Source organism: Pholis gunnellus (genome assembly GCF_910591455.1).
Source record: "Pholis gunnellus genome assembly, chromosome: 19".
In the NCBI taxonomy this organism is placed as follows: Eukaryota; Metazoa; Chordata; class Actinopteri; order Perciformes; family Pholidae; genus Pholis; species Pholis gunnellus.
In genome coordinates this window covers 20993260-21017402 of record NC_136546.1, presented here as the reverse complement: position 1 = coordinate 21017402, position 24143 = coordinate 20993260, and the positions used below count along the sequence as shown (strand labels likewise).

Here is a 24143-nt window from a genome sequence, read left to right as displayed (position 1 = left end):
AGTGTCCTTGAACGCACCATAAGGGACTTCTGTTACTGCCCTGGTTGCACCTCGTAGTAGTTTCCTAAATAACATGATTTAAACATACAAATAAAGACTTCTACAGAAATGAAGTGTGGAGGTTTATAACTCATAGAGGATCTTCATAAGGATCCACATAGAACCCTTTTCTTAAAGACTCACCATCCTCTTCTTCAGCTTGCTGCTCTCTCTGTAAACCAGGATGACGGCCCGTTTGAACACTGAGGACACAAACGAGATGAAATGAGACTCATTACGTCTCTACTCGTCTCATAGCGGACGATCAGAGTCGGGACCCACCGAACAGAGTGAGCTCCGGTTCTTTCCTCAGCCGGCCCAGACTGGGCAGCGGGTTCAACCAGACCACCGAAGAGTGGACCAGAAACTCCCCCATGGAGATCTCCGTCACCTGCAGGAGGTAAAGCAATGACTGTAGGAAGTCCACCACAAACACAGTGAGGGTACCTGTCTGTGAGGTGAACTGTGAGGTGTGTGTACCTGTCTGTGAGGTGTGTGTACCTGTCTGTGAGGTGTGTGTACCTGTCTGTGAGGTGTGTGTACCTGTCTGTGAGGTGTGTGTACCTGTCTGTGAGGTGTGTGTACCTGTCTGTGAGGTGAACTGTGAGGTGTGTGTACCTGTCTGTGAGGTGTGTGTACCTGTCTGTGAGGTGTGTGTACCTGTCTGTGAGGTGTGTGTACCTGTCTGTGAGGTGTGTGTACCTGTCTGTGAGGTGAACTGTGAGGTGTGTGTACCTGTCTGTGAGGTGTGTGTACCTGTCTGTGAGGTGTGTGTACCTGTCTGTGAGGTGAACTGTGCTCTGCAGCCAGCTGGTCGAACACGCAGCCGTAATCCTCGTAGATCTTCTGCATCTCGTTGATGTGAGTCGCCACCTTCTCCATCGCTCTCAGCGCCTCTGAGTGGACAACAGGAGAATTACAGTCAATGACAGGGACCTCTACAGTGATCACTGCAGCTACCTGTCAGGTGTGTGTGTGTACCTGTCAGGTGTGTGTGTACCTGTCAGGTGTGTGTGTACCCGTCAGGTGTGTGTGTGTACCTGTCAGGTGTGTGTGTACCCGTCATGTGTGTGTGTACCTGTCAGGTGTGTGTGTACCTGTCAGGTGTGTGTGTGTGTGTGTACCTGTCAGGTGTGTGTGTGTACCTGTCAGGTGTGTGTGTGCCTGTCAGGTGTGTGTGTACCTGTCAGGTGAGTGTGTACCTGTCAGGTGTGTGTGTACCTGTCAGGTGTGTGTGTGTGTGTGTGTACCTGTCAGGTGTGTGTGTTCGGGGCTCTCGGGGTCGGTCAGAGACACCAGCTCTCTCAGCAGCAGCGGATACTTCAGGACTCTCTGAACAGGTTTGATCAGGTACGACTCCAGAGACGACGAGTGCTGATTGGTCGGATTCCTGGTCTCCAAGAAGTACTTGAAGGCTCCGTCTGTCTTCGCTGTGGAAATGGATGCTCTTGTTCATCGCTCTTTGAATGAATCGTGTGAGGGTTTGTGTGACGGAGGAAGCTCACCTCTCTCCAGGACCTTCTGGACCTTCATGTGGTTTGCACAGAAGCCGCTGTAGTGCTTGAAGTGGTCGGCGTAGTAGAGAAAAGATCCTCCCAACGAGAAGAGGAGATGCTTCAAGTGAGGAGAGACAAAGGTTTTTTTTAAATGATGAATTCATTTAGATCTACTGAAGCAGCTGCAGAGCGTCCTGCTGAGCGTCTACCTTGAACTGCTCGGGGGTCTCCAGGAGGCTGAAGTTGGGACAGGAAGAGATTCTCTCCTCCAGCGTCTGAAGGAAAACTCTCTGGAAGTCCAGCATCTCCGGCAGGCTGCCGAACAACGCCTCCATCTGAGGGAGAGACGCTGCGGTCAGAGACGACAACAACAACAACAACAGCAACAACAGCAACAACAACAGCCTGAAGGCCTCCTCAGCTGTGTGTGTGTGTGTGTGTGTGTGTGTGTTTGTACCTCTTCTTTACTGAGGAAGGTCTCCTTCTGAAGGGGGGTCAGGTAGACCTCAAACAGACGGACCAGATCCTGACGGAGACACGAGTTCAGCTTTACACAAAGACATGAATCTATACGAGCAATAATATCATAGTACTACTTTCACTCTCACAAGTACTAGGACTGATTATAGTAACTAGTAACTATTACTAGCAGTACTAGCAGCATGAATGTTACAGGAAGTGGAGAATAAAAGAAGCTTTAGCATTAGCAACCTGAACCTGTAGCATTAGTTACACTAGTATTACTGTAGTATTACTGCAGTAGCATTAGTTACTGCAGTATTACTGTAGTATTACTGCAGTAGCATTAGTTACTGCAGTATTACTGTAGTATTACTGCAGTAGCATTAGTTACTGCAGTATTACTGTAGTATTACTGCAGTAGCATTAGTTACTGCAGTATTACTGTAGTATTACTGCAGTAGTATCAGTTACACTAGTATTACTGTAGTATTACTGCAGTAGCATTAGTTACTGCAGTATTACTGTAGTATTACTGCAGTAGCATTAGTTACTGCAGTATTACTGTAGTATTACTGCAGTAGTATCAGTTACACTAGTATTACTGCAGTATTACTGCAGTAGTATTAGTTACAGTAGTATTATTGCAGTATTACTGCAGTAGTATTAGTTACTGCAGTATTACTGCAGTAGTATTAGTTACTGCAGTATTACTGCAGTAGCATTAGTTACTGTAGTATTATTGTAGTAGTACTGCAGTAGTATTAGTTGCAGTAGCAGTAGTACTGTAGTACTACTTCGGTAGTATTAGTTGCACTAATATTGACTTAGGATATTTAACCATGTCCTGGATAACTTGACGCTGACAGTAGTAGTACTGCAGTAGTACTACAGTAGTAGTACTCAGTAGTACTGACCTTGACGTAGGACTTCTCCGTGTCGACCAGTTCCTGGATGACTTTACGCTGCCGCTGACACACACTCAGGTGGGCGGGGCTTGGCGGCTGCAGGACGGCGTCTCGGCCGTACGGGTTCCTGGGAACATCAGCCTCCGCCGCTCGGCCTTCTGGGAAGGTTTGGTAGAGGCCGTGAACCCGCTCCACGTTCTGAGGACGAAGTACAACCACAGTTCATTAACATGTATAAAGAAACAACGTGTACTTCTACCCTTTAAAGTACATTTACAGACCAGTGAAGACACGCGTCAAACCACAGGAAACAACTCAACATCCACACGTACGACTGTGAAGAGGGTTCAGTGAACGCACCACCAAACTGTCCATGAAGTACAATTCTCATGTTTTAGTTTCACAAATAAAAAGCATCACGGAAACAAGAAGACATTCAAATACTGCAGAGACACGTGTGACTGAGGCAGTACTGGAGGACTGATAGTAGTATAAATACTACGAGCGGTACTAACAGCAGCAGTACCAATGTTACAGTAAGAGTAGTATTACTGTAGTATTACTGCAGTAGTGTTAGTTGTAGTAGAATCATTGATGTACTATTGCTGTATTTGTTGCAGTAGTAAAGTACAAGTACCTCATTCTAGTACTACAGTACAGTACTAGAGTTTTACCAGCAGGACGAGGCCGTCGGCCGGCTGCCGGCAGCTCAGGCAGCACGCCGCCGCCTCCTCCACCACCACCACCTCCTCCTCCTGCTGCTGCTGCTCCAGCACCTCCTCGTCCTCCTCCGGCGGCAGCACCCAGCACAGGGCTCCCATGGTCCGGCAGCAGGAGGTCGGGGAGGCCGGGGTCAGAGGTCGCCTCCCACAGCCGGTCAACAACAACATTTAGGACTCGTCTCCGGGCCAACCAGCAGACGCCATTAATCCTCCTCCACACACACACACTGGAGGTGTAAACCCGGATTACCTGACCACACGTCATGTGACCCGTGTGTCATGTGACACACGGGTCACATGACACACGGCTCTGTTTACACTGAAACACTAACTTTGAACATTTACACTCTGGACGAGTGACAAAAATACATACATATATATATATATATTTCCTTTTTTTAAGAAATAAAAAATAATAAAATAAACAGAAAATATTTAAGAGAATTAATTCCAGGATAAATAAATGAAGAAGCAAATTAAAACAATATAATTTAAGTTACATTTAATCGTTTCATTAATGTCTGTATTTAGTCTTAATACTATTTTTGGAACATTTATTAGAATATTAATTCATTTATCGAGTCATTTATTTTTTTAATTTTGCAGCTTCCGTCCTCCTGGAGGCTGTGTTAGACGATAAAAACCCTCCGAAGTCTGAAACAGTCTAGTGTGAATACAAACACAGCTTCCTCCACACACACACACACACACACACACACACACACACACACACACACACACACACACACACACTGAACCAGGTGAAGCTCACCTCTCTTTCCAGCTCGCCGTCACAAACAGGAAGCGGGACGCCGTCTGTGGAATCAAGATCAGATTCTTATTAATATATATTAATATATTAATAATCTGCAGGCAGTTTACCCACAATCCCCTTGGGTTGCAGTTTCTGCACTGAGCAGCAACCCGCCTTCACAATAAAAGCCTTTCCTTTCAAACTAAATGCTTCTGTATGAGCAGCAGTTGGGTTCAGGCCCTGAGGGGGAACCGGAGCTCCTGTATGAAATGCTGGATCTGGTCCTGACGTACCGGCGCTGGTCCAGGTCTGGAGGTCTGGGGGGGTGGGCTCCCGGTCCCTCCGGAGCAGCAGCTGGAGCTTCTGGTGGCTGAAGAGACTCTGCATCAGGTCCAGGTCCAGTCCAGACACGCCGGCCCCGTTCACCGCCAGGACCTGGTCTCCCGCCCTGAGGCCTGATGGGAAACACGTCATAAAACACACATGAGGTCACATGGTTCAACAGGAAGTCTGTGTCCGCTCAGCCTTCACAATAAAGCTCCACTGGTGCTGTCAACTTTGGCTTTGGCTGCAGTTTGACCAAAGAAGAAGAAGAAGAAGAAGAAGAAGGAGAGGAAGAGGAAGGAATAGAAGAAGAAGCAGAAGAGAGGTGACTAAATCATTATTTGATGTTAAAACTCTATTTCCTTGAGTTAAACGTCGACCATGAGCGCTGATAATAAAGCGTACTGTCTCTTTAAACGGGGTCACACCTTCTCTGGCCGACTGTCCCAGCGGGTCGACCTCGCTCACGTAGACGACACTTTGACCGACTCCGTCCACGAGACCCGTCACCGCGAAACCTGAACCATCGAAACACACTCGTTCATTATTCTGACGCACAAACACATCAAACACCAGACCTCAAACCACGGGACTCTCTGACAGAACACTCGAACCGAGATAAAGGATTCAATCATATTTATTAGTTAAAGAACAGCATTCATTTATCTGCAATCCTTTTATTTTTAGGATGTCATGAAAATATTATAAATTGTTTAAACACAGAACCTGTTCAGGTTTTAGTGGGGGATTATTTTACTTATTATTTTATTTATTATTGTACTTATTATTTATAATTTGATTTATTATTACATGTATTATTTTATTTATTAACTTATTTATTATTTTATTCATTATTTTATTTATTATGTTATGTATTATGTTATGTATTATTTTATTTATTAACTTATTTATTATTTTATTCATTATTTTATTTATTATTTTATTTATTATTACATGTATTAATTTATGTATTATTGCTTTTATTATTTCCTTTATTATTTTACGTATTATTTTCTCACCGAAGTCTTTCGCAGCGTGGAGTCGACAGATGTTCAGAGTGAAAACATCTGGAAGCTGCAGCTCGTCACACACCTGAAGAACGAGAGGAGACGGTGAGTTCAGGTGCACGTGGACATTTGAAACATTCAGCACTCACTGATATTAATATTTTACTCAGTTCATCAAATATGTGAAAAAACGCTCAAACTGACGTCACAGGTTAGATCCTGATCTTAAAAACAACAATTATGGATTTATGTCTTAATACTAAACCTCATTAAAGCGACAGATCTCATTAAAGATGAGTAGTTTGCATCAACATGCAGGGAAACGGGTCAGTGAACGCACCTGTAGAGCTGCAGGACGTCCTGCAGGGGGCGCCGCCTCCTTCTGTTTGAGTCTCTGCAGGAAGAAACATTTTATTATTATAAAATATATTATTATTATTATTAGTTATCAACTGAAGGTTCAATTCAACGCGGACATCAAATAAAAACTATTTTATTTCTGAGTTTAGTTCAAGAACACATGATGCATTCAAGGACAGAAACAAAGAACAGAAATAATAGAAATCTATTAAAAAAATCTATTTATCAATGAAAGAAATAAAGACAATGAATAATGAATAAAAAAATACAGAAAATTAAAATGACTTTAGTATTAAAAACATAAAAAATAAATGAAAATTAAAGTTTACAAATCAAACTTTCTAACGAGCACTTGAACGCACCAAACCAAGTCTGACTGAAATAAAGACTTCATTCAGGTTTCCACCTGTGAAAAATAATGGTTTGTGATTGGCTGAAAGGTGTTTAGTACCACAGATCAACAAGGAGGAGGAAGAGGAGGAAGAGGAGGAAGAGGAGGAAGAGGAGGAGAAAATATGATGAAGAGTCAAAGAGAGACGAGAACAGAAACTGAGAAGATGTAAATGAAAACCAGTTAAAAGTCAAAGCAGCGGAACACCGGAGGAGACGGACGAGGAGGCGTCACGTTGAGAGGAAGACGAGGAAAGGAAGGAGGTTAAAAGAGGAGCAGAGGAGTTGAAGAGAAGAGGAGGAGGAGGAGGTCATGTGGAGAGGAGAGGAGGTGGAGGGAGTCATTCTCTACCTCTTCAGAGGGATTAACAAAGAGGGACAAAGGAATTCTGGGAGAATAAAAGGCTGAGAGACCTTTTAATCCTCCTCCTCCTCCTCCTCCTCCTCCTCCTCCTCCTCCTCCTCCTCACAGATCAGCAGGCGGCTATGAAACAGCTGTCTCTCCCTAACCAAACACTGTCTGAATAAAGACAACTAGAGGAGGACAAAGGGAGCAGGAGACTCCTGCTCCCTTTGTCCTCCTCTCTCTCCTCCTCTCTCCTCCTCTCTCCTCCTCTCTCCTCCTCTCTCCTCGGGGGGTTGAAGGGGCGACAGGTGGCTGCAGACTCTGAACACATAATCTTATAAACGTCTCTTGTTGGGACAGAAGAAGAAGAACGAGGTTCTGGAACTTTTATCTCCAAATATTTACTGAATGTTACGCTGAACTAAACATACGCAACATTCTCACCTTTTTATTGCAATACTACAACTTATTTTTCATAATATTACAAGTATTTTCTTTTGAAAATAAGTTGTTTTGGAAGATTTAGAGTCAAACTAAATAATAATGCAAAGAGAGAAAGATGTGATTCTGAGACATTAGCAAAATGTTTCCTCTAAATGCTTTTATTCTGAAAAACATCAACGATCAGATTACAAATTAATCTGAAATCATTTCAGTCAAAATGTCAAAATAATTGTTGGTTCCAGCTTCGAAGTAATAATATCTTTTCTCATGATTCTGTGATTTTCTGTAGTTTTAGATCAACTGTAAAGTAGAAATGTTTCCATGTAACGATTCTCTCGTAACATCTGGACTTCGTTCGTTAAACGTGATGAACGTCTCTCTGCTGTTTCAACATGACGACGTCCCCGAGTCCTAGCTTCAGGAGAATACGTTTTATTCTGAAAATACAGCAATGATTTACTGCTCCGTAGTTTTTAAACTTCATGAGAATAAGTCACAACTCTATTTAAAGCAGATCAGTCGATTAGAAATGTTGATGTTTCATGAAAAGAAAGAAGTAACTGCACTGCACCCCCCCACCCCCCCCCCCCCCCCCCCCCCACACACACACACACACACACACACACACACACACACGCACACACGCACACACACACTTTATTTAAACTGAATTAAAAACGATCTGTCGAGGAAAAAAAAAAAAAAAACTTTGATTCTAAATTGTGTTCCGAATCAAAACCAAAATTAGCCCCAGGGCATCATGGGAAAAAAGAGGTGGTTGAGTTGAGCCGAAATTACAGGTTTGATGCAGTCGGAGCGGTAATCAGAGCGGAGTCAGTCTGGAGTCTGAAACCACGGACAGACAGTAAACACATCATCAACACTCCTTATAAGGAAACGACTCAGTTAGTTTGGTTTCTTTTGTTCTCTTGTTGTTTGTTTACTGTTTTCTTTCCTTGTTCTGTGAATATTTGAACACGTTCTTGTTGTTCAGGACAAAATCAAATCTTAATTGAAATAAGAAGACGTTATTTCTACATATTTCTACATGTTTATATTGTGTTTCATTTTGTCCTGATGAACAGCAGATTAAATGAACAGTGAGTCACATAATGAGAACCTTCTTACTGTAACAATCCGTGACTGATGTTTGTCTCTAAATGAAGTCCACATGTCCCTCAGAGACCAGACTGTCTCTGGGGGTCGGGACTGCCCGGAAACCTAAACCAGGTCCAGCTCCCACAATCAGACCTGTGAGGTCTCAGAGCTGCTCTTAAAGGCAGGAATCTGTTTGAACAGACTGGTTCTTCGTTTAAACTCTGTGGAACTGAGGAGTCCTCACGACAAAACATGTTTACGTTCCTGCAAACCACGGACACATTCAGTGCTGTTTCTGAACCAAAATCATGTTTCATAAATATGTTTCATATCAGCCTCATATCACACAGAAACGCACAATGACACCTGGTTAACGTTGTGAAACAACAAAACTACTTGGTTCAGGAAAGATCATGGTGCGAGTTAAAATATTAACGAGACAACGTAACGCAACAACGTAAAGTAACAACGTAAAGTAACAACACAATGTAACAACGTAAAGTAACAATGGAAAGTAACAACACAATGTAACGCAACAACGTAAAGTAACAACGTAAAGTAACAACACAATGGAACAATGGAAAGTAACAATGGAAAGTAACAACACAACGTAACGCAACAACGTAAAGTAACAACGTAAAGTAACAACTCAACGTAACGCAACAACACAATATAAAGCAACAACACAATGTAACGCAACAACGTTTCACACAGGACACTGACATCGGTCTGCTGGGTGAAGTCCTGTGTTTGTTCGACCAACCAGCTCTTCGAGGACTTTCTCTCTTGTTATGACTTCCTACATCATCCGCTCCATATACTACGTCACCTGCTCTGACTGAATGCAAAAATGTCAATATTTAATGTATTCGTGGTTTGCAAAAAACGCAAAATAGCAACAAAAAAAACCAAACAGCTGAGCTGAAATATAATGAAGAGAAACAAAACCAGCAAACCTGCATCCAAAATATCATATTCATCATAAAATCATGTTTTATGATCCCTTCAAGGTAAACACTGATCACACTGCCAATAGTGGTCCGCCGGCAGAAGACATGCTAACACGTTAGCTTTAGTGCTAAGCTAGCACATTCCAGGTCGTAGCTGCCTGTTGAGAGTCACAGTTAGCCAGACAGTGTATCTCTGTACACTAAGAGTTACTAAAGTTACCTCTCAGGTTTGTAAAAAGCAGAAAAAGCAGAGATATTCTCCAAGTGGTGACGTTCTACTTCGCTCACTGAGCTCTCTGATTGGTCGGTTTTCCTCGCACTTTCCCGTCTAACGTGGACCAAAGATTCTCCCCACAGTAACGTGAGCTGAGTTCACTCAGAGTGTCAACAGAGGACACGTGTTCAAGTGTTACAGCATCCGTCCGTCAAAACACAAAGCCAAAATAAACCAGAGACATTTCTATCCTCCTCTGGTTTCAGCCCCGAAAATAGCTCCGCTGTTTATCAAGAGGGGGCCCCTCAGGAGCCGAGCATGATGGGAACTTTTCTTTTTTATAGCTGGAGCAGAAACAGCTGGAATGAAACCTAACTGCAAGATTTCAACCAGCAGCTGTTTAGAGTGACCAATCAGCTGGCAGCATTTAGAGCATGACATCACTCTCAAAACTCCTTTAAAAACGTTTCCTAAAATTGTTCAGAACAGCTGCCATGTTTTGAAAGTTTTGAAAGATGAAAGCGAAGACCAATCAGAATCCAGCATTCAGAGCATTCGATAGGTTGACGTGTTAAATTATGTCAGTTTAGTTTAAAACATTTGCTCAATCAGAGAAATGTCAGCTGTTAAACGACTGAAAGCTCCAGAAAAAAAAGCGAGTAAGTGGACTTTTGGTTAACATCTTTTTTGTCAAATAGCTGTTTATTAATTCAAGAATGAACTTTCACGCTGAACTTTTCATCCAACTCACATGAAAAGTCTCAGAGAAGTGAGCTACCCTGATGTGTTTGCAGGAAAAGAAGGTGAAACCAGAGAGATTTAACCCTGTGTGGTCCTGTCAGCTTGTGCAGATGTGTTTAACATCAGGAACAGGAAGTAGAAGCTAAGAGCTCAGGATTGTCTCATGATGTGAGCTGCTGGATGAGGTTACATTAAGAAGAGGATTTGAATCTAAAGTCTCATCGTATCTCTGTAGAAATGATTCAGACATCAACGTATCAATGCGCCAACGTAACGCGCCAATGTAAAGTAACAATGTAAAGTAACAACGTAAAGTAACAATGTAAAGTAACAACGTAAAGTAACAATGTAAAGTAACAACGTAAAGTAACAATGTAAAGTAACAATGTAAAGTAACAACGTAAAGTAACAATGTAAAGTAACAATGTAAAGTAACAACGTAAAGTAACAACGTAAAGTAACAATGTAAAGTAACAATGTAAAGTAACAACGTAAAGTAATAATGTAAAGTAACAACGTAAAGTAACAACGTAAAGTAACAATGTAAAGTAACAACGTAAAGTAACAACGTAAAGTAACAATGTAAAGTAACAATGTAAAGTAACAACGTAAAGCAACAATGTAAAGTAACAACGTAACGCGACAACGTAAAGTAACAACGTAAAGCAACAATGTAAAGTAACAATGTAAAGTAACAACGTAAAGCAACAATGTAAAGTAACAACGTAACGCGACAACGTAAAGTAACAACGTAAAGCAACAATGTAAAGTAACAATGTAAAGTAACAATGTAACGCAACAACTTAAAGCAACAATGTAAAGTAACAATGTAAAGTAACGTAACGCGTCAATGTAACGCGACAATGTAACGCGACAATGTAAAGTAACAATGTAAAGTAACAACGTAAAGTAACAACGTAAAGTAACAACGTAAAGTAACAATGTAAAGTAACAATGTAAAGTAACAACGTAACGCGACAACGTAACGCGACAACGTAACGCGACAACGTAATGCGACAACGTAACGCGACAACGTAAAGATTCAGTCATCAGCGTACGGGCGGACAAAACTAAATGTCTCTTAGAGGTGAAAAACACCACGGTTACATTTTTAAGTCAACAACAAACTGGAGACACAAACAAACCACTGCAGCAGAACAGATGAAATAAACCTGAATAAATGAAGGCCGGAGCTCATATTTAAAAGACCAAAACAAACCCAGAAAGTGACCACAGTGGTTGGCCGTGTTACTACCTGGGTCGTGGAGTGTCTGGCGTCCTTGCAGCGTCTCTTCAGTCCGTCCAGAGACGGCAGCCCCCCCCCCCTCAGAGTCCTGCAGCGCCGCCTCAGCGTCTCCTCGTCTCTGCTGCACACCTGAGGACACGACACAAGTCCAACATGAGTCTATATATATATTATTTATCATCACGAGGACACGACACAAGTCCAACATGAGTCTGGAGACAAGAGGATGGAGGTGCTGCTGTCTGCTGGTGGAGGTGTCGGTCTTACCAGAGCGTGGAAGGAGGACACGGAGAAGACCCCCAGGCGTCCCAGCATGCACTTGGAGGGCCGGCTGGCCACGGCCAGGAGGCTCTTGGGGTTCGGCAGCTCGCCGCCCTGCAGGCTGGACAGATAGCAGCGCAGCCGGAACAGATCCAGGTTCAGTTTCTCCAGGTTCTGCTCCCACTGCTGGATCTGAACCGCAGAACAAAACAGGGTCATATATACATGTATTATTATTTATGATAAATATATATACATGTATTCTTATTTATCATAAATATATATACATGTATATATATTTATGATAAATATATATGCATGTATTATTATTTATCCCAGCCACTGACCTGGCTCTCCACGGCCCTCCTGCTCTTCGTCTCCCTGATGACGGACAGCTGCAGCTCCGCCATCTTCTTCATCTTCCCGTCCACGTCGATGTGGTGCAGCAGCGAGCGGCTCCGGCAGCGAAGGAGGCGCAGCGTGTCCTCCTTACCTTGACGCCTCGCCAGCAGGGAGGCGCTCGCTGAGTGGATCGCTGTCACCCAGTTCTCCAGGTCGGTCTGGTTGGTGGCCTGGAGGGGGGGGGGGGGGTTAGACGAAGGCAGTTCAGTTCTGTAGTTCTGTCTGAAGTTTCTACCAGCTGTCCTCCTCCTCCTCCTCTTCACTAGACAAAACTACATATTCTGGTTTGATTGTGCGATATTCTGACGGTGCGTTCAAGGACGCCTGAGATTGACACCAACAAAGACAGAGGTGTGTCTCACCTGGAGCAGGTAGACGTCTCCGTGTCTGTTGCTGAGACAGAAGACGTTCTCTCTCTTCTGATGCTCGGGGACGGCCTGCACGATGCCGTCGTCGGCCATCAGAGCGTAGCGAGGAGAAAGCTCCGGCTCTCCGCCCACGATCCTCCCGTACGTCTCGTAAAACAGCAGAGAGCAACCTGAGGAGACAGAAGCATCGTCCATCGTCACCTCACTGTTTCATTTCCTGTGTGTCTCCTTTAACTGGTAGAAACGCAGCTCCATGATACTAATATGAATATTATATGATCCGCTTTACAGCAACTAAATAACATCAATATGTCAAACAACTTGTATTTGAAGTCAGAAAAGATTCTACCGTCACTTTACCTTCTAATGTTTCTTTATTCAGGCCACCAAGTTTAAGTTTGAAGTTTGAAGTTTTTAAGTTTAAGTGTTTAGGTCTAAGTTTCCTGTTCCTCCAGGTGGAGGCCGTACCTCCCGTACCTATAGTACCTCTAGTACCTCTAGTACCTCTAGTACCTCTAGTACCTCCCGTACCTCTAGTACCTCCCGTACCTCTAGTACCTCTAGTACCTCTCGTACCTCTCGTACCTCTCGTACATCCTGTACCTCTAGTACCTCCCGTACCTCTCGTACCTCCCGTACCTCTAGTACCTCTAGTACCTCTCGTACCTCTCGTACCTCTCATACATCCTGTACCTCTAGTACTTCCCGTACCTCCCGTACCTCTCATACCTCCCGTAGCTCTAGTACCTCCCGTACCTCCCGTAGCTCTAGTACCTCCCGTAAATCCTGTACCTCTAGTACTTCCCGTACCTCCCGTACCTCCCGTACCTCTCATACCTCCCGTAGCTCTAGTACCTCTAGTACCTCCCGTACCTCTAGTACCTCTCGTACATCCTGTACCTCTAGTACCTCCCGTACCTCTAGTACCTCCCGTAGCTCTAGTACCTCCCGTAAATCCTGTACCTCTAGTACTTCCCGTACCTCCCGTACCTCTTGTACCTCCAGTACCTCTAGTACCTCCCGTACCTCTAGTACCTCCCGTACCTCTAGTACCTCTCGTACCTCCCGTACCTCTCGTACATCCCGTACCTCTAGTACCTCCCGTACCTCTAGTACCTCTCGTACCTCCCGTACCTCCAGTACTCCCCATACCTCCCCTTTACCAGTAACTCCAGTACCTCCCGTACCTCTCATACCTCCCAGTGCCTCCCGTACCTCCCGTACCAGTATCTCCGTACCTCCCGTACCTCCAGTACCTCCCGTACCAATATCTCCGTACCTCCCATAGCTCCAGTACCTCCCAATGCCTCCCGTACCTCCCGTACCAGTATCTCCGTACCTCCCGTAGCTCCAGTACCTCCCGTACCTCTCAGAGTGACCCAGTAGCTTCTCCACCTGCGTCGAGCCACCAGCTCCAGCTTCCTGTCTTTACTGACGGTGATCAGAGCTTTGAAGGAGAGCCAGCCGGCGCGTCGCACCGCGCCCTGCTCCTCCTCACACAGGGCGTCCAGCTGCTCGCCTCCTCCCACCTCCTCGTCTCCTTCCTCCTCCTCCTCCTCTTCCTCTTCCTCCTCCTCCTCCTCTTCCTCCTCCTCCTCCTCCGTCCTCTCAGCTGTGCTGCTGCAGCCCGTCTTTAGCTCCTGCATGAAGCTTTCGTAGACGTTCTGCCGCTGGACGTCGCTGCTCTGGTTCTGGTTCAGGCTCCTGGAGGAGCCACAGTGGGCTGGTGTGAACTGGTTCTGGTTCAGGCTCCTGGAGGAGCCACAGTGGGCAGGTGTGAACTGGTTCTGGTTCAGGGTGTGGAGAGGGTTGGAGGACCACAAAGTGCTGCAGTCCGGCCGGTCAACGGAGACATCGGTGGTGTCACTGCCGTTCGGCTCCTGAGGAAGAAACATCAACTCTTTTATTTATTGTTTGTTTAATGTTAATAATAAAATAATAGATATTATTATTATTATTATTATTAATATTAAACATAATATGAATAATACGTTTATTAATAATACACATATTATTATTAATAATAATAAGTTTCTCTGAACTTGTGTTTATGAGTTTCTTTAATGAGCTGAAAAAGAGAGAAACTGGACAAAGAAAATGAACTATGGCCATTACTGTGAATCTAACACAAATACTGACACAAGTACTTGTATTACTATTTCAGGTATACAAAATATTTTAAAATAAATTAAATATGTTTTTATTGATGCATACACTTCATCATGATTAAACGTATCGTTCATGTGACTCACCTGGATCCTCCTCTTCTTCCTGCTCAGACTTCCGGTCCAGTCGCTGAGTCGTCGGATTCGGCTCTTCAGGAAGTCTTTGCGGCTGTTCTCGGCCCTTCGACAGGGAAGCGTCACGGAGGGGTAACGCTGCTCCACGCCTCCTCCTGACACCTCCTCTTCCTGGATGACATCATCGGAGGAGGTGGTGGTCCGCTGCAGCGTGGCGTCCGGCGTGGTGGTGGGGAAGGCGGGCAGCGCGTTGTGGTAGACGCTGTCCAGCGAGGAGGAGGACGGCGACGCCGGGCTGAAGTCTCTCAGGTCGGCCGGCAGGATCACCGAGTCTCCGATGCCGCTGTCCTCCGTTCGCCCGGAGGAGGAGCAGGTGTTGTAACCGGCGGCGGCGATGGCGAAATCGCCGGTGTCGGATCCAGAGGAGACGTCCACCTGGGCCGAGAAGACGGAGGTGGTGGTGGTGGTAGTGGTGGTGGTGTTGTTGGCGGTCTCCTCGGTGAACCTGTTTGCCACAGTCTGCCCGCACACAAACACGTTGTCGACCAGCTCGCCGCCGGTGCCCCACGGCGAGTCGTACCAGGAGCCGTCGGAGCTGAGCGAGCTGCCTTTACTGGTGCGGAGGGAGGGTTCGGTGACTGTGGTGGCGGCGGCGGGGAGGAGCCCCTTTGGCTCCAATGAGACTCCTCTGGTGTTGGTGAACTCCACCCTCATGCTGCCGTCTTTGCCGAGCAGCACCTTCGGGCTGCCACCACCGCTCTCCACGGACGTCCGCTCACCGCCGCCCTCCACGAAGCCAAACTGGTTCCCTCTGAGGAACCTCTGAGGAGATCCGGCTCCTCCTCTGGTGGCTTTGGGCTCATAGTGCCAGGAGGTGTACGGTGGGTCGGCGGCGCGCTGGTTCAGGCAGCTCCTCCCCCGGCTCCTGCCGCTACCCTGGCTGCTCCTCCACCAGCTGCGAGCCGACGGCACCTCCTCCCTCCTGGAGGAGAACCTGAGCGAGCAGGAGGACTTGGCAGGAGAGACGAAGCCGCTGTGACTGTCTGTGTTTCCCATCGCAGCCTGAAGGAGGACAGACGGAGACGTGAACTACTGAGAGAACTATCCATTCCTTTTGCATCATGTACTACTACCAAGAATACTTCTAACTCGACCACCAGGACCACATGTTACCCCCCCATTACTTCTACTATCTGTGTATTGGCTCCAAATCCTCAATCCCTTTATGGGGGCGACTGTGGCTGAGTGGAGAGGAGGGCCGTCTTACAATCGGTTGGCGGTTCAAATCCCGGCTCCGGCACTTGCATCTCGATGTGTCCTTGAGCAAGACACTTAACCCCAAAATTGATCCCGTAGCTGTGACTACGGGATGATAGCATCTGAATTGTAAGTCGCTTTGGATAAAAGCGCCACAGATATCGTCTATTTTAAAATCCAACTCTCTCTCCTACAAAATTATGTTTCCATAAAACTAAACGGCATTCTCAATTACGTTTCAAGGGAAACATATTTTCTTTTTTAAAGTTTCAGTTTTAAATCGTTTCAAACACGTGGTTAACGAACAATTTAAAACTAAAAACTAGCGCTGGGCAACGATTCCAATTTTTAATTGCGCATGATTTTTTGCGATTAATCGCGATTCAATAATTCAATAATGAATTCAAAAGTAGTGTATTGCGCGCTTTTATTTGAAAAGTACTGCTATATGAACAAAAGTGCAATAACATTTGATTTGCAAACACTTTAAACAAATCGGGTTCTTTTTAACAGCAGTATTCTCTTTACACAGTAGCAGTTATAACACAGTTATAATGATTCTGATAATATATATAAGTGTGTAAGAGATGAATTTAAATATACATCTTGAAAACTGCAAACCTATCTACGTCATGTTTTTATGTTTGTTAAATTCTCAGCAGTGATAACTAAATGATATGATTATTATACATATTACAAACTAAACACTTTAAAAACTCTAAAATTAATTTAAATGACTCATTTCTTTTTTAGCTTTTTTGGTATTTTGGTCAGACACTATGAAACGCTGATTACCGTAATATGTGTGGTATTTGTTATAAATGTACGTTGGTACATAGAGGGTGCTAAGAAGCTGTACATGGAGGGACTTAGGACCCAGGGGAATGTAGGTGAAGCATGGAACCTGTAGTCTGTTAAATCAATTCTTCTTCCTTGGCAAAACCTGGAGCCTAAAAGACCCACAATGCAACTGGACTTGATTGACTCGACTGTACATATAAACACTTCTTTTGATCCTGACTTGAGGTCCATTAGTTAAGGTTTAGCTTAAAGTTAGAGTTAGCTTAAAGTTAGAATACAGCTTAAAATACAGCTTAGAGTTAAAGTTAGCTTAAAGTTAGAATACAGCTTAAAGTTAGAATACAGCTTAAAGTTAGAATACAGCTTAAAATACAGCTTTAAGTTAAAGTTAGCTTAAAGTTAAAATACAGCTTAAAATACAGCTTAGAGTTAAAGTTAGCTTAAAGTTAAAGTTAGCTTAAAGTTAGAATACAGCTTAAAGTTGAAGTTAGCTTAAAGTTAAAATGCAGCTTAAAGTTAAACTTGGCTTAAACTAGCTTTTTACAAGGAAACCATTTAAATGGAAAGTCAGTGTGTTCTACTACTACTCCTACTACTATACTACTACTACTATACTACTACTATAATACTACAATCACTACTTCTGTGTCTATTTCTGGAGCTCAAACTCAAACTGATCTTCATCATTCGTCTGTTCAGTTCAAACAGCGTCTGACGCATGTTGAAGGAAATCAAAGAAACATGAAAATCTACAAACTAAACATTTATGTAGATTTGACTCTTAAAAGCCCAAATAAAGTGTTTGATAACAAACAGATCGAAGGTCATCATTAAGCAGAAAGAGTTTTACCGGTTTGTGTTCTGGTCTTCAGAGACTCAGCAGCTCCTTCATGCTCTCTGTCTGGTTACTACTGAAGCTCTCTCTCTCTCTCTCTCTCTCTCTCTCTCTCTCTCTCTCTCTCTCTCTCTCTCTCTCTCTCTCTCTCTCTCTCTCTCTCTCTCTCTCTCTCTCTCTCTCTCTCTCTCTCTCATCTGTTGGGGGAGAACAGAGGGAGGGAGGGGCTTCATGAGCTTCAGCACACAGACTTTGCTTTTGTATAAACCCTCCTCCTCCTCCTCCTCCTCCTCCTCCTCCTCCTCCTCCTCCTCCTCCTCCTCCTCCATGACGTCTCTGCTCCTTCACTCCGTCTTCTGTTTATTTTGGTTTTCTGGAATGTTGAGTCATTTTCTCTCTTTTTGTTTCCTTTCTGTCGTTTTCTAAATAAAGCGTCTGTCACGAGGAACTCTTTCAGGGTTTCAGCTCCGTACAGAGACAGAAGGACGACAGACTAACTTTAGCCTCGATGAACATGTTTAGGAAAAGAAAACGTCTTTAAATGTCGACCAACAGAGAAGAAGCAGTGACTCTTTAAAAGGAATCTAAAGCGATTTAAAGCTGCAACTTAATGAAATGAGATGTTCTGAATATTGAGACGGAGTTTAAACATGAGACCAAACACCAACGAGAAGAGACGAGTCGACGACAACTTACGACAAAATATGACCAAAGAAAACACCCACGAGAGTTCAAACAGAACGCCCCGAAGACAGAGACGAGGCTTTCTTCTTCTGCGTTTATTTAATCCGTCAACCGATTAAAATCCGCTACACAGAAATCTTGCACACTTACGTTTAATTATTATACGACACAAATCTGCATAAAATTAGGTGAACTCAATAGATCGTACTAACGAATGAACGGGATTAGCAAGAAGCTATCGATTAGCTGCTGAGAGCTCGATCACTTCTGTACGGTGGCTCCGAGAGGTCAAAGTTAAACTTGGCTTAAAGTAGTTTTTTACAAGGAAAACATTTAAATGGAAAGTCAGTGTGTTGTGTTCTACTACTATACTTCTAGTTCTACTACTACAACCACTACTATACTTCTACTACTACACTATACTACTACTTCTACTACAGGAATTCCAGAGTGGTGTAAACGTGACACAGTGAAGGTGAGATTGATCTGGGAATCGAACCTGTGACTCCAGGCCGGGGAGTGAACCCGTCTGTGTTCAACATCAACGACATCGTCAGAACGGTGGGGGGGGGGGGGGGGGAAGGGGGGGGGGGGGGGGGGGGGGGGGCATCCTGTCCCAGAGAGGTCAGAGCTGAGGGGGGGGGGGGGGGGGCACAACAACACAATGCACCGCTGACCTTTGACCTCACTCATTAAAACAAGATGAGAGGAGCTGAGGGAGGGGAACTCGACAGCTGGAGGGCAGAGGAGAAGAAGGAGGAACAGAAAGAGGAGCAGGAGGAGAAGAAGAAGAAGAACAAGAGAAAGAAAAAGGAGGAGAAGAAGAAGAAGGAGAAACTCCTCTCTCCTCTCTCCTCCCTCCTCTCTCCTCTCTCCTCTCTCCTCTCCCCTCTGTCCTCTCTCCTCCCTCCTCTCTCCTCTCTCCTCTCTCCTCCCTCCTCTCCCCTCTGTCCTCTCTCCTCTCCTCTCTCCTCTCCTCTCCTCTCTCCTCTCTCCTCTCTCCTCTCTCCTATCTTGTTTTGTCTCTTGCCGCTCAGATGTCCACTGTTTGTCCTCTCGGCCATCTGCCGACCATCAGCCCCATTATCCGACCCCCATTCTTCACCAACAAAGCCCCCCCCCCCCCGGGCAGGCGTGAGGCCGACTCATTGAAGGAATTCATGAGAAATGAAATGAAAAGAATATGATTAATGTGAGCTTGTGTGGAGGAATGACACCTGTTCTCTCTGAATCACATCTGATTTGTTTGAATAAAGTTTTAAATATAATCATATATTATGTTTCTGATGACTCATCATCACCGTTAACAACTGAAGGCATTACGGTGACGTCACTGGACGGATTCAACCGCTTCAGTCGCTCTGATTTCAAAATAAAACGACCTGATTGACTCAAACGTCTTGAAGTTTTCTGCTTTGAAGTATTTTATTTTGTAGTTTTCTTCTCTGGCTGTAATGAAGCTTTTGTCTGCGACAGGAAACAGGAAGTGCAGATCAGTTTAAATGTCAGGAAACAGGAAGAGGAAGAGGAAGCCTGCTGCCTCTATGAGTATACATCACTGTACTCTAACAGTATACTTATGAAATACTCTGATTTAGTTTAACCTGCTCATTATCATATTATTATAATCGTTATATTTATCTTTGTTCTTGTGAATTATTTTCTTTTGTATTTAGCGTTTAGTTTAGTCTGTTTAAAGAGTCGTTTAGTCCGTCTTTAGTTTACTAAAATGATCAAATATAATAAATATATAATTAATATATAATAAATATATAATGAATAAATAATAAATATATAATAAATATATAATGAATATATAATAAATATATAATAAATATATAATAAATACATAATGAATATATAATAAATATATAATAAATATATAATGAATAAATAATAAATATATAATAAATATATAATAAATACATAATGAATATATAATAAATATATAATAAATATATAATAAATACATAATGAATATATAATAAATATATAATAAATATATAATAAATACATAATGAATATATAATAAATATATAATAAATATATAATAAATACATAATGAATATATAATAAATATATAAATGAACGATGAGACGTGTTGGAGAGAAGAAGCTCCGTCATAAACTCTTTTTTTCTTTCTTTGTTTCTGTTTCTTTGGGAGTGATTGTGCAGCAGAAGGTTTGGGGGGGGGGGGGGGGGGGGGTTGTTTTTGCAGGGAAACGCCAAGAAGCAACCCCCCCCCCCCCCCCCCTCCTTATGAACGCACAAAGCAGCAGCTTCGATGAGGAGGAACCAGCAGCCACTTCCCCCATCAGAGGAAGTGTGGCTGGGCGGCGGGGGTAGGGGGGGGGGGTCTGTTTCCTGTCCCAGCTGACTGGGGTCCTTGTGTCCCGGCACCGTGGGCAGACGGGCGGGGTCCCCCCCCCCCCCCGGACCTGGTGTGGCCTTCACAGCTGCTTCCTCCTCTGGATCAGCTTCACACTCACTCAGCTGATTTCAATGGAAGTCTATGGAATCTATCTCTATAGATATATCTACCTCTATGTATACTGTATGTATATATATATATATATATACATACAGTATATATACAGTACATCTATCTCTACCTCGGAGCCACAGGAGGCTGGAGAACAAACTGTTTCACAGAACGATTCGTCCAACAGAGAAAGAACGATGTTTTATGATTCTTCAAGCAAACAGAAAACCTAAAACTTCTCCTGGTGTTAGAGTTGAAAGAGAGTATTAATACTAATAATAACATAAAGTATCTTTGGGTTCTGCTGGTCAGAGAGATAATTGAGATAATAAGCAGATTAATCGTCTTTAGTTCGTCTCTTTGGAGGTTTTAAACATTAAACGATTAACGAACAGAGATCAACATGAAACTTCTCCAGCTGATTACTGTCACTTTAAGAGAAGATGGTTTAATATTACAGGCTTTCTGAAATGTTTAAATATGCAAATGAGGCGTTATTTAAAAGTAACTTTCGGACGCAAAAAGACAAAGTGGTAAAATAAATGATCAAAGACGACGAGTTGTACAAGAAAAATAGATTAAAATCTATAAACTGAAGAATAAATGAGCTGCATCTCCAGAACACAAGAACACAAACCTAAACCTTCCTCCTCCTCATCATCATCATCCTCATGTCTCCCAGCATGCAGTTCAGAGTGTTTGAATGAGGTGTCGTGCTGACGGACTAAACTGAGCACGAGACTAACCGGTCTGCAACAAGCGGGAATCCAGAATCCAACCAGACCACCAGAGCCTTTGAGTGAAGAGTGAGAGGAGAATGTGTGATCACACTTCTTCTTTTGTCCTTCAGAGTCAACAGAGAGAGAGAGTGTGTGTGTGTGTGTGTGTGTGTGTGTGTGTGTGGACAAAGCAGAGACGAGTGCCCGGCGTTGGTCCTTTCATTCAGGCTGCAGATGCTGCTGAGGGGCCCAGAGGCCCCCGAGAGCGTCCATCTAAACCACAGACTGTAGGAAGACGTCTGTGGTCGTTCTGAAGCCTCCAGTTCTGCATTTCTGACCGTCGCCATCTTAGTTTTCGTCCGTCGCATCTTTTGTTTTTTTTCTTCCGTTGTTATCTTGCTTGTTTTTAACTGTCGCCATTTTGGTTTTTCACGTCGCCATCTTGGCTCACGTTGAGACGGACGCCGTCGTAAAGTAAAACAAAACCATTTATGTTCACCATCACTTCAGCATCGTTTCTCTTGTTGTCTGGATTTAAAGGTGATTAAAGTTTCAGATCCGCTGTGAACGAGTTCAGAGTTAAAGTTCACCTGAGGGGGAGCGAGAGGAAGCGGCTCTCGGCGGTTCGTATCGGTTCGGTCCTCAAAGGTTGAGGAATGTGAAAGCTTTTACAGATAAAAGTCAACGAGACAGAGTTGTTTTAGTGGGTCGAGATGATCCTGATGAGACCGAGCAGCCGGACCGAGGCTGAGAAAACACCTCTGAACCCCGAAGAGGACCAGAGAGAAGCCGGCACACGGCCCCGCCCGAGCAAACACACCTGTTTAAAGGGCCGGTCACGAGTCACGTGTCACTACGCCCCGAGATAAAAAAATAGTTCTACTTCTGGACCTGCATGTCATGTGACGAAGAACGACCAATCAGACTCTTTTCTTTCCTCCGTAAATAAGAAGAGAAGTTCCCCCCCGTCTCCTTAAGCAGCTCACGTCAGCTGGAGCCAAACTGCTGCAACATCTGGCTGATGGAGCAGGAACTTCCCACCCTGGTTGTAAACAACATGACGTCAACAACACACACACACACACACACACACACACACACACACACACACACACACACACACACACACACACACACACACACACACACACACACACACACACACACTGATTTCCAGAACACCTCTGAAGGGTCAAACATCCCGTCACACACTTCCTGTCCTGCCGTCGCCCAACAGGAAACACGACGTCCAAAATAAAAGACAGCAGGAACAAAGTCACACCTCGATCTTTCAACCTGGTTTCACTTTGTTTCTGTGAAAGTTAACATGCAGGTTTGTTTCATGTGCAGTAAAACTCTCTGGCACAAACCATCATCACGTAAAAACGACAATCCTTTAAATCCTGTGGGCTCACATTAGAGGAACCAAGAGAACACCAAGAGGAACCAAGAGAACACCAAGAGGAACCAAGAGAACACCAAGAGGAACAAAGAAGAACCAAGAGGAACCAAGAGAACACCAAGATAACACCAAGAGGAACCAAGAGGAACCAAGAGAACACCAAGAGGAACCAAGAGGAACCAAGAGAACACCAAGAGGAACCAAGAGAACACCAAGAGGAACAAAGAGGAACCAAGAGAACACCAAGAGGAACATAGAGAACACCAAGAGGAACCAAGAGAACACCAAGAGGAACCAAGAGAACACCAAGAGGAACCAAGAGAACACCAAGAGGAACCAAGAGGAACCAAGAGGAACCAAGAGAACACCAAGATAACACCAAGAGGAACCAAGAGGAACCAAGAGAACACCAAGAGGAACCAAGAGAACACCAAGAGGAACCAAGAGGAACCAAGAGAACACCAAGAGGAACCAAGAGGAACAAAGAGGAACCAAGAGAACACCAAGAGGAACCAAGAGGAACCAAGAGAACACCAAGAGGAACCAAGAGAACACCAAGAGGAACAAAGAGGAACCAAGAGAACACCAAGAGGAACATAGAGAACACCAAGAGGAACCAAGAGAACACCAAGAGGAACCAAGAGAACACCAAGAGGAACCAAGAGAACACCAAGAGGAACCAAGAGGAACCAAGAGGAACCACAGGAAGCTCTCTTTTTATCTGGAGGGTGATTTGTTCCCACATTTACGGCTGCAGGCAACAAACTGAAAGCATGACGGAGCGCTGCAGGTTGTTTTTCTTTTGTGTTATTATTGTACATGAATTCAATGAGGAGATTCAAAGTATATTGTTGACATTAAATGACAATTTGGCTGACATCTAGAAAAAAAACCCATATAGCCTTTTCACAATAAAAGACCTTCAGCCACTTCACAGTAAAACACATTCAGCTCATTTACAAGCTCTGAAGTTGCTTCAGAGCCCCTTCAGAGTAAAAGGACTTCCTGCTGCTCGACCCTAAAGCTGCTTCTCTCACTGTTAAGTCATATCAGCTGCTTCACAGTTAAAGACATATAGTTCCTGTGAAGTCTTATCTTGCTTCAATGCATACTTTTGCTAGATTCCAGAAAACCGGAGGACTTTTACTGTGAAAATTACCAGCGAAGTTGTGGGAGCTTCACCGTCACCAAACT

At 44.0% G+C, this 24143-nt stretch overlaps 1 protein-coding gene across 1 annotated transcript in view; it reads right to left on the bottom strand.

The window, feature by feature from the left end:
• The window catches only part of LOC306711744 (rho guanine nucleotide exchange factor TIAM2-like), a gene marked incomplete at its 3' end in the record, with an annotated part of 29557 nt that overhangs the window by 1735 nt on the left and 3679 nt on the right, over positions 1-24143 (bottom strand). The window contains exons 2-20 of the mRNA XM_079180761.1: positions 14782-15831; positions 13896-14409; positions 12524-12699; positions 12107-12331; positions 11766-11951; positions 11508-11627; positions 6050-6103; positions 5722-5794; positions 5131-5220; positions 4672-4833; positions 4397-4440; positions 2912-3100; positions 1993-2061; positions 1745-1870; positions 1545-1653; positions 1290-1469; positions 817-935; positions 322-430; positions 184-242 (exon numbers count right to left, since the gene is read on the bottom strand). Of these exons, the coding sequence (XP_079036887.1) occupies positions 184-242; positions 322-430; positions 817-935; positions 1290-1469; positions 1545-1653; positions 1745-1870; positions 1993-2061; positions 2912-3100; positions 4397-4440; positions 4672-4833; positions 5131-5220; positions 5722-5794; positions 6050-6103; positions 11508-11627; positions 11766-11951; positions 12107-12331; positions 12524-12699; positions 13896-14409; positions 14782-15825 (3648 nt within the window). The 5' untranslated portion in view covers positions 15826-15831. The remainder of the gene's footprint in view (positions 1-183; positions 243-321; positions 431-816; positions 936-1289; positions 1470-1544; positions 1654-1744; positions 1871-1992; positions 2062-2911; positions 3101-4396; positions 4441-4671; positions 4834-5130; positions 5221-5721; positions 5795-6049; positions 6104-11507; positions 11628-11765; positions 11952-12106; positions 12332-12523; positions 12700-13895; positions 14410-14781; positions 15832-24143) is intronic.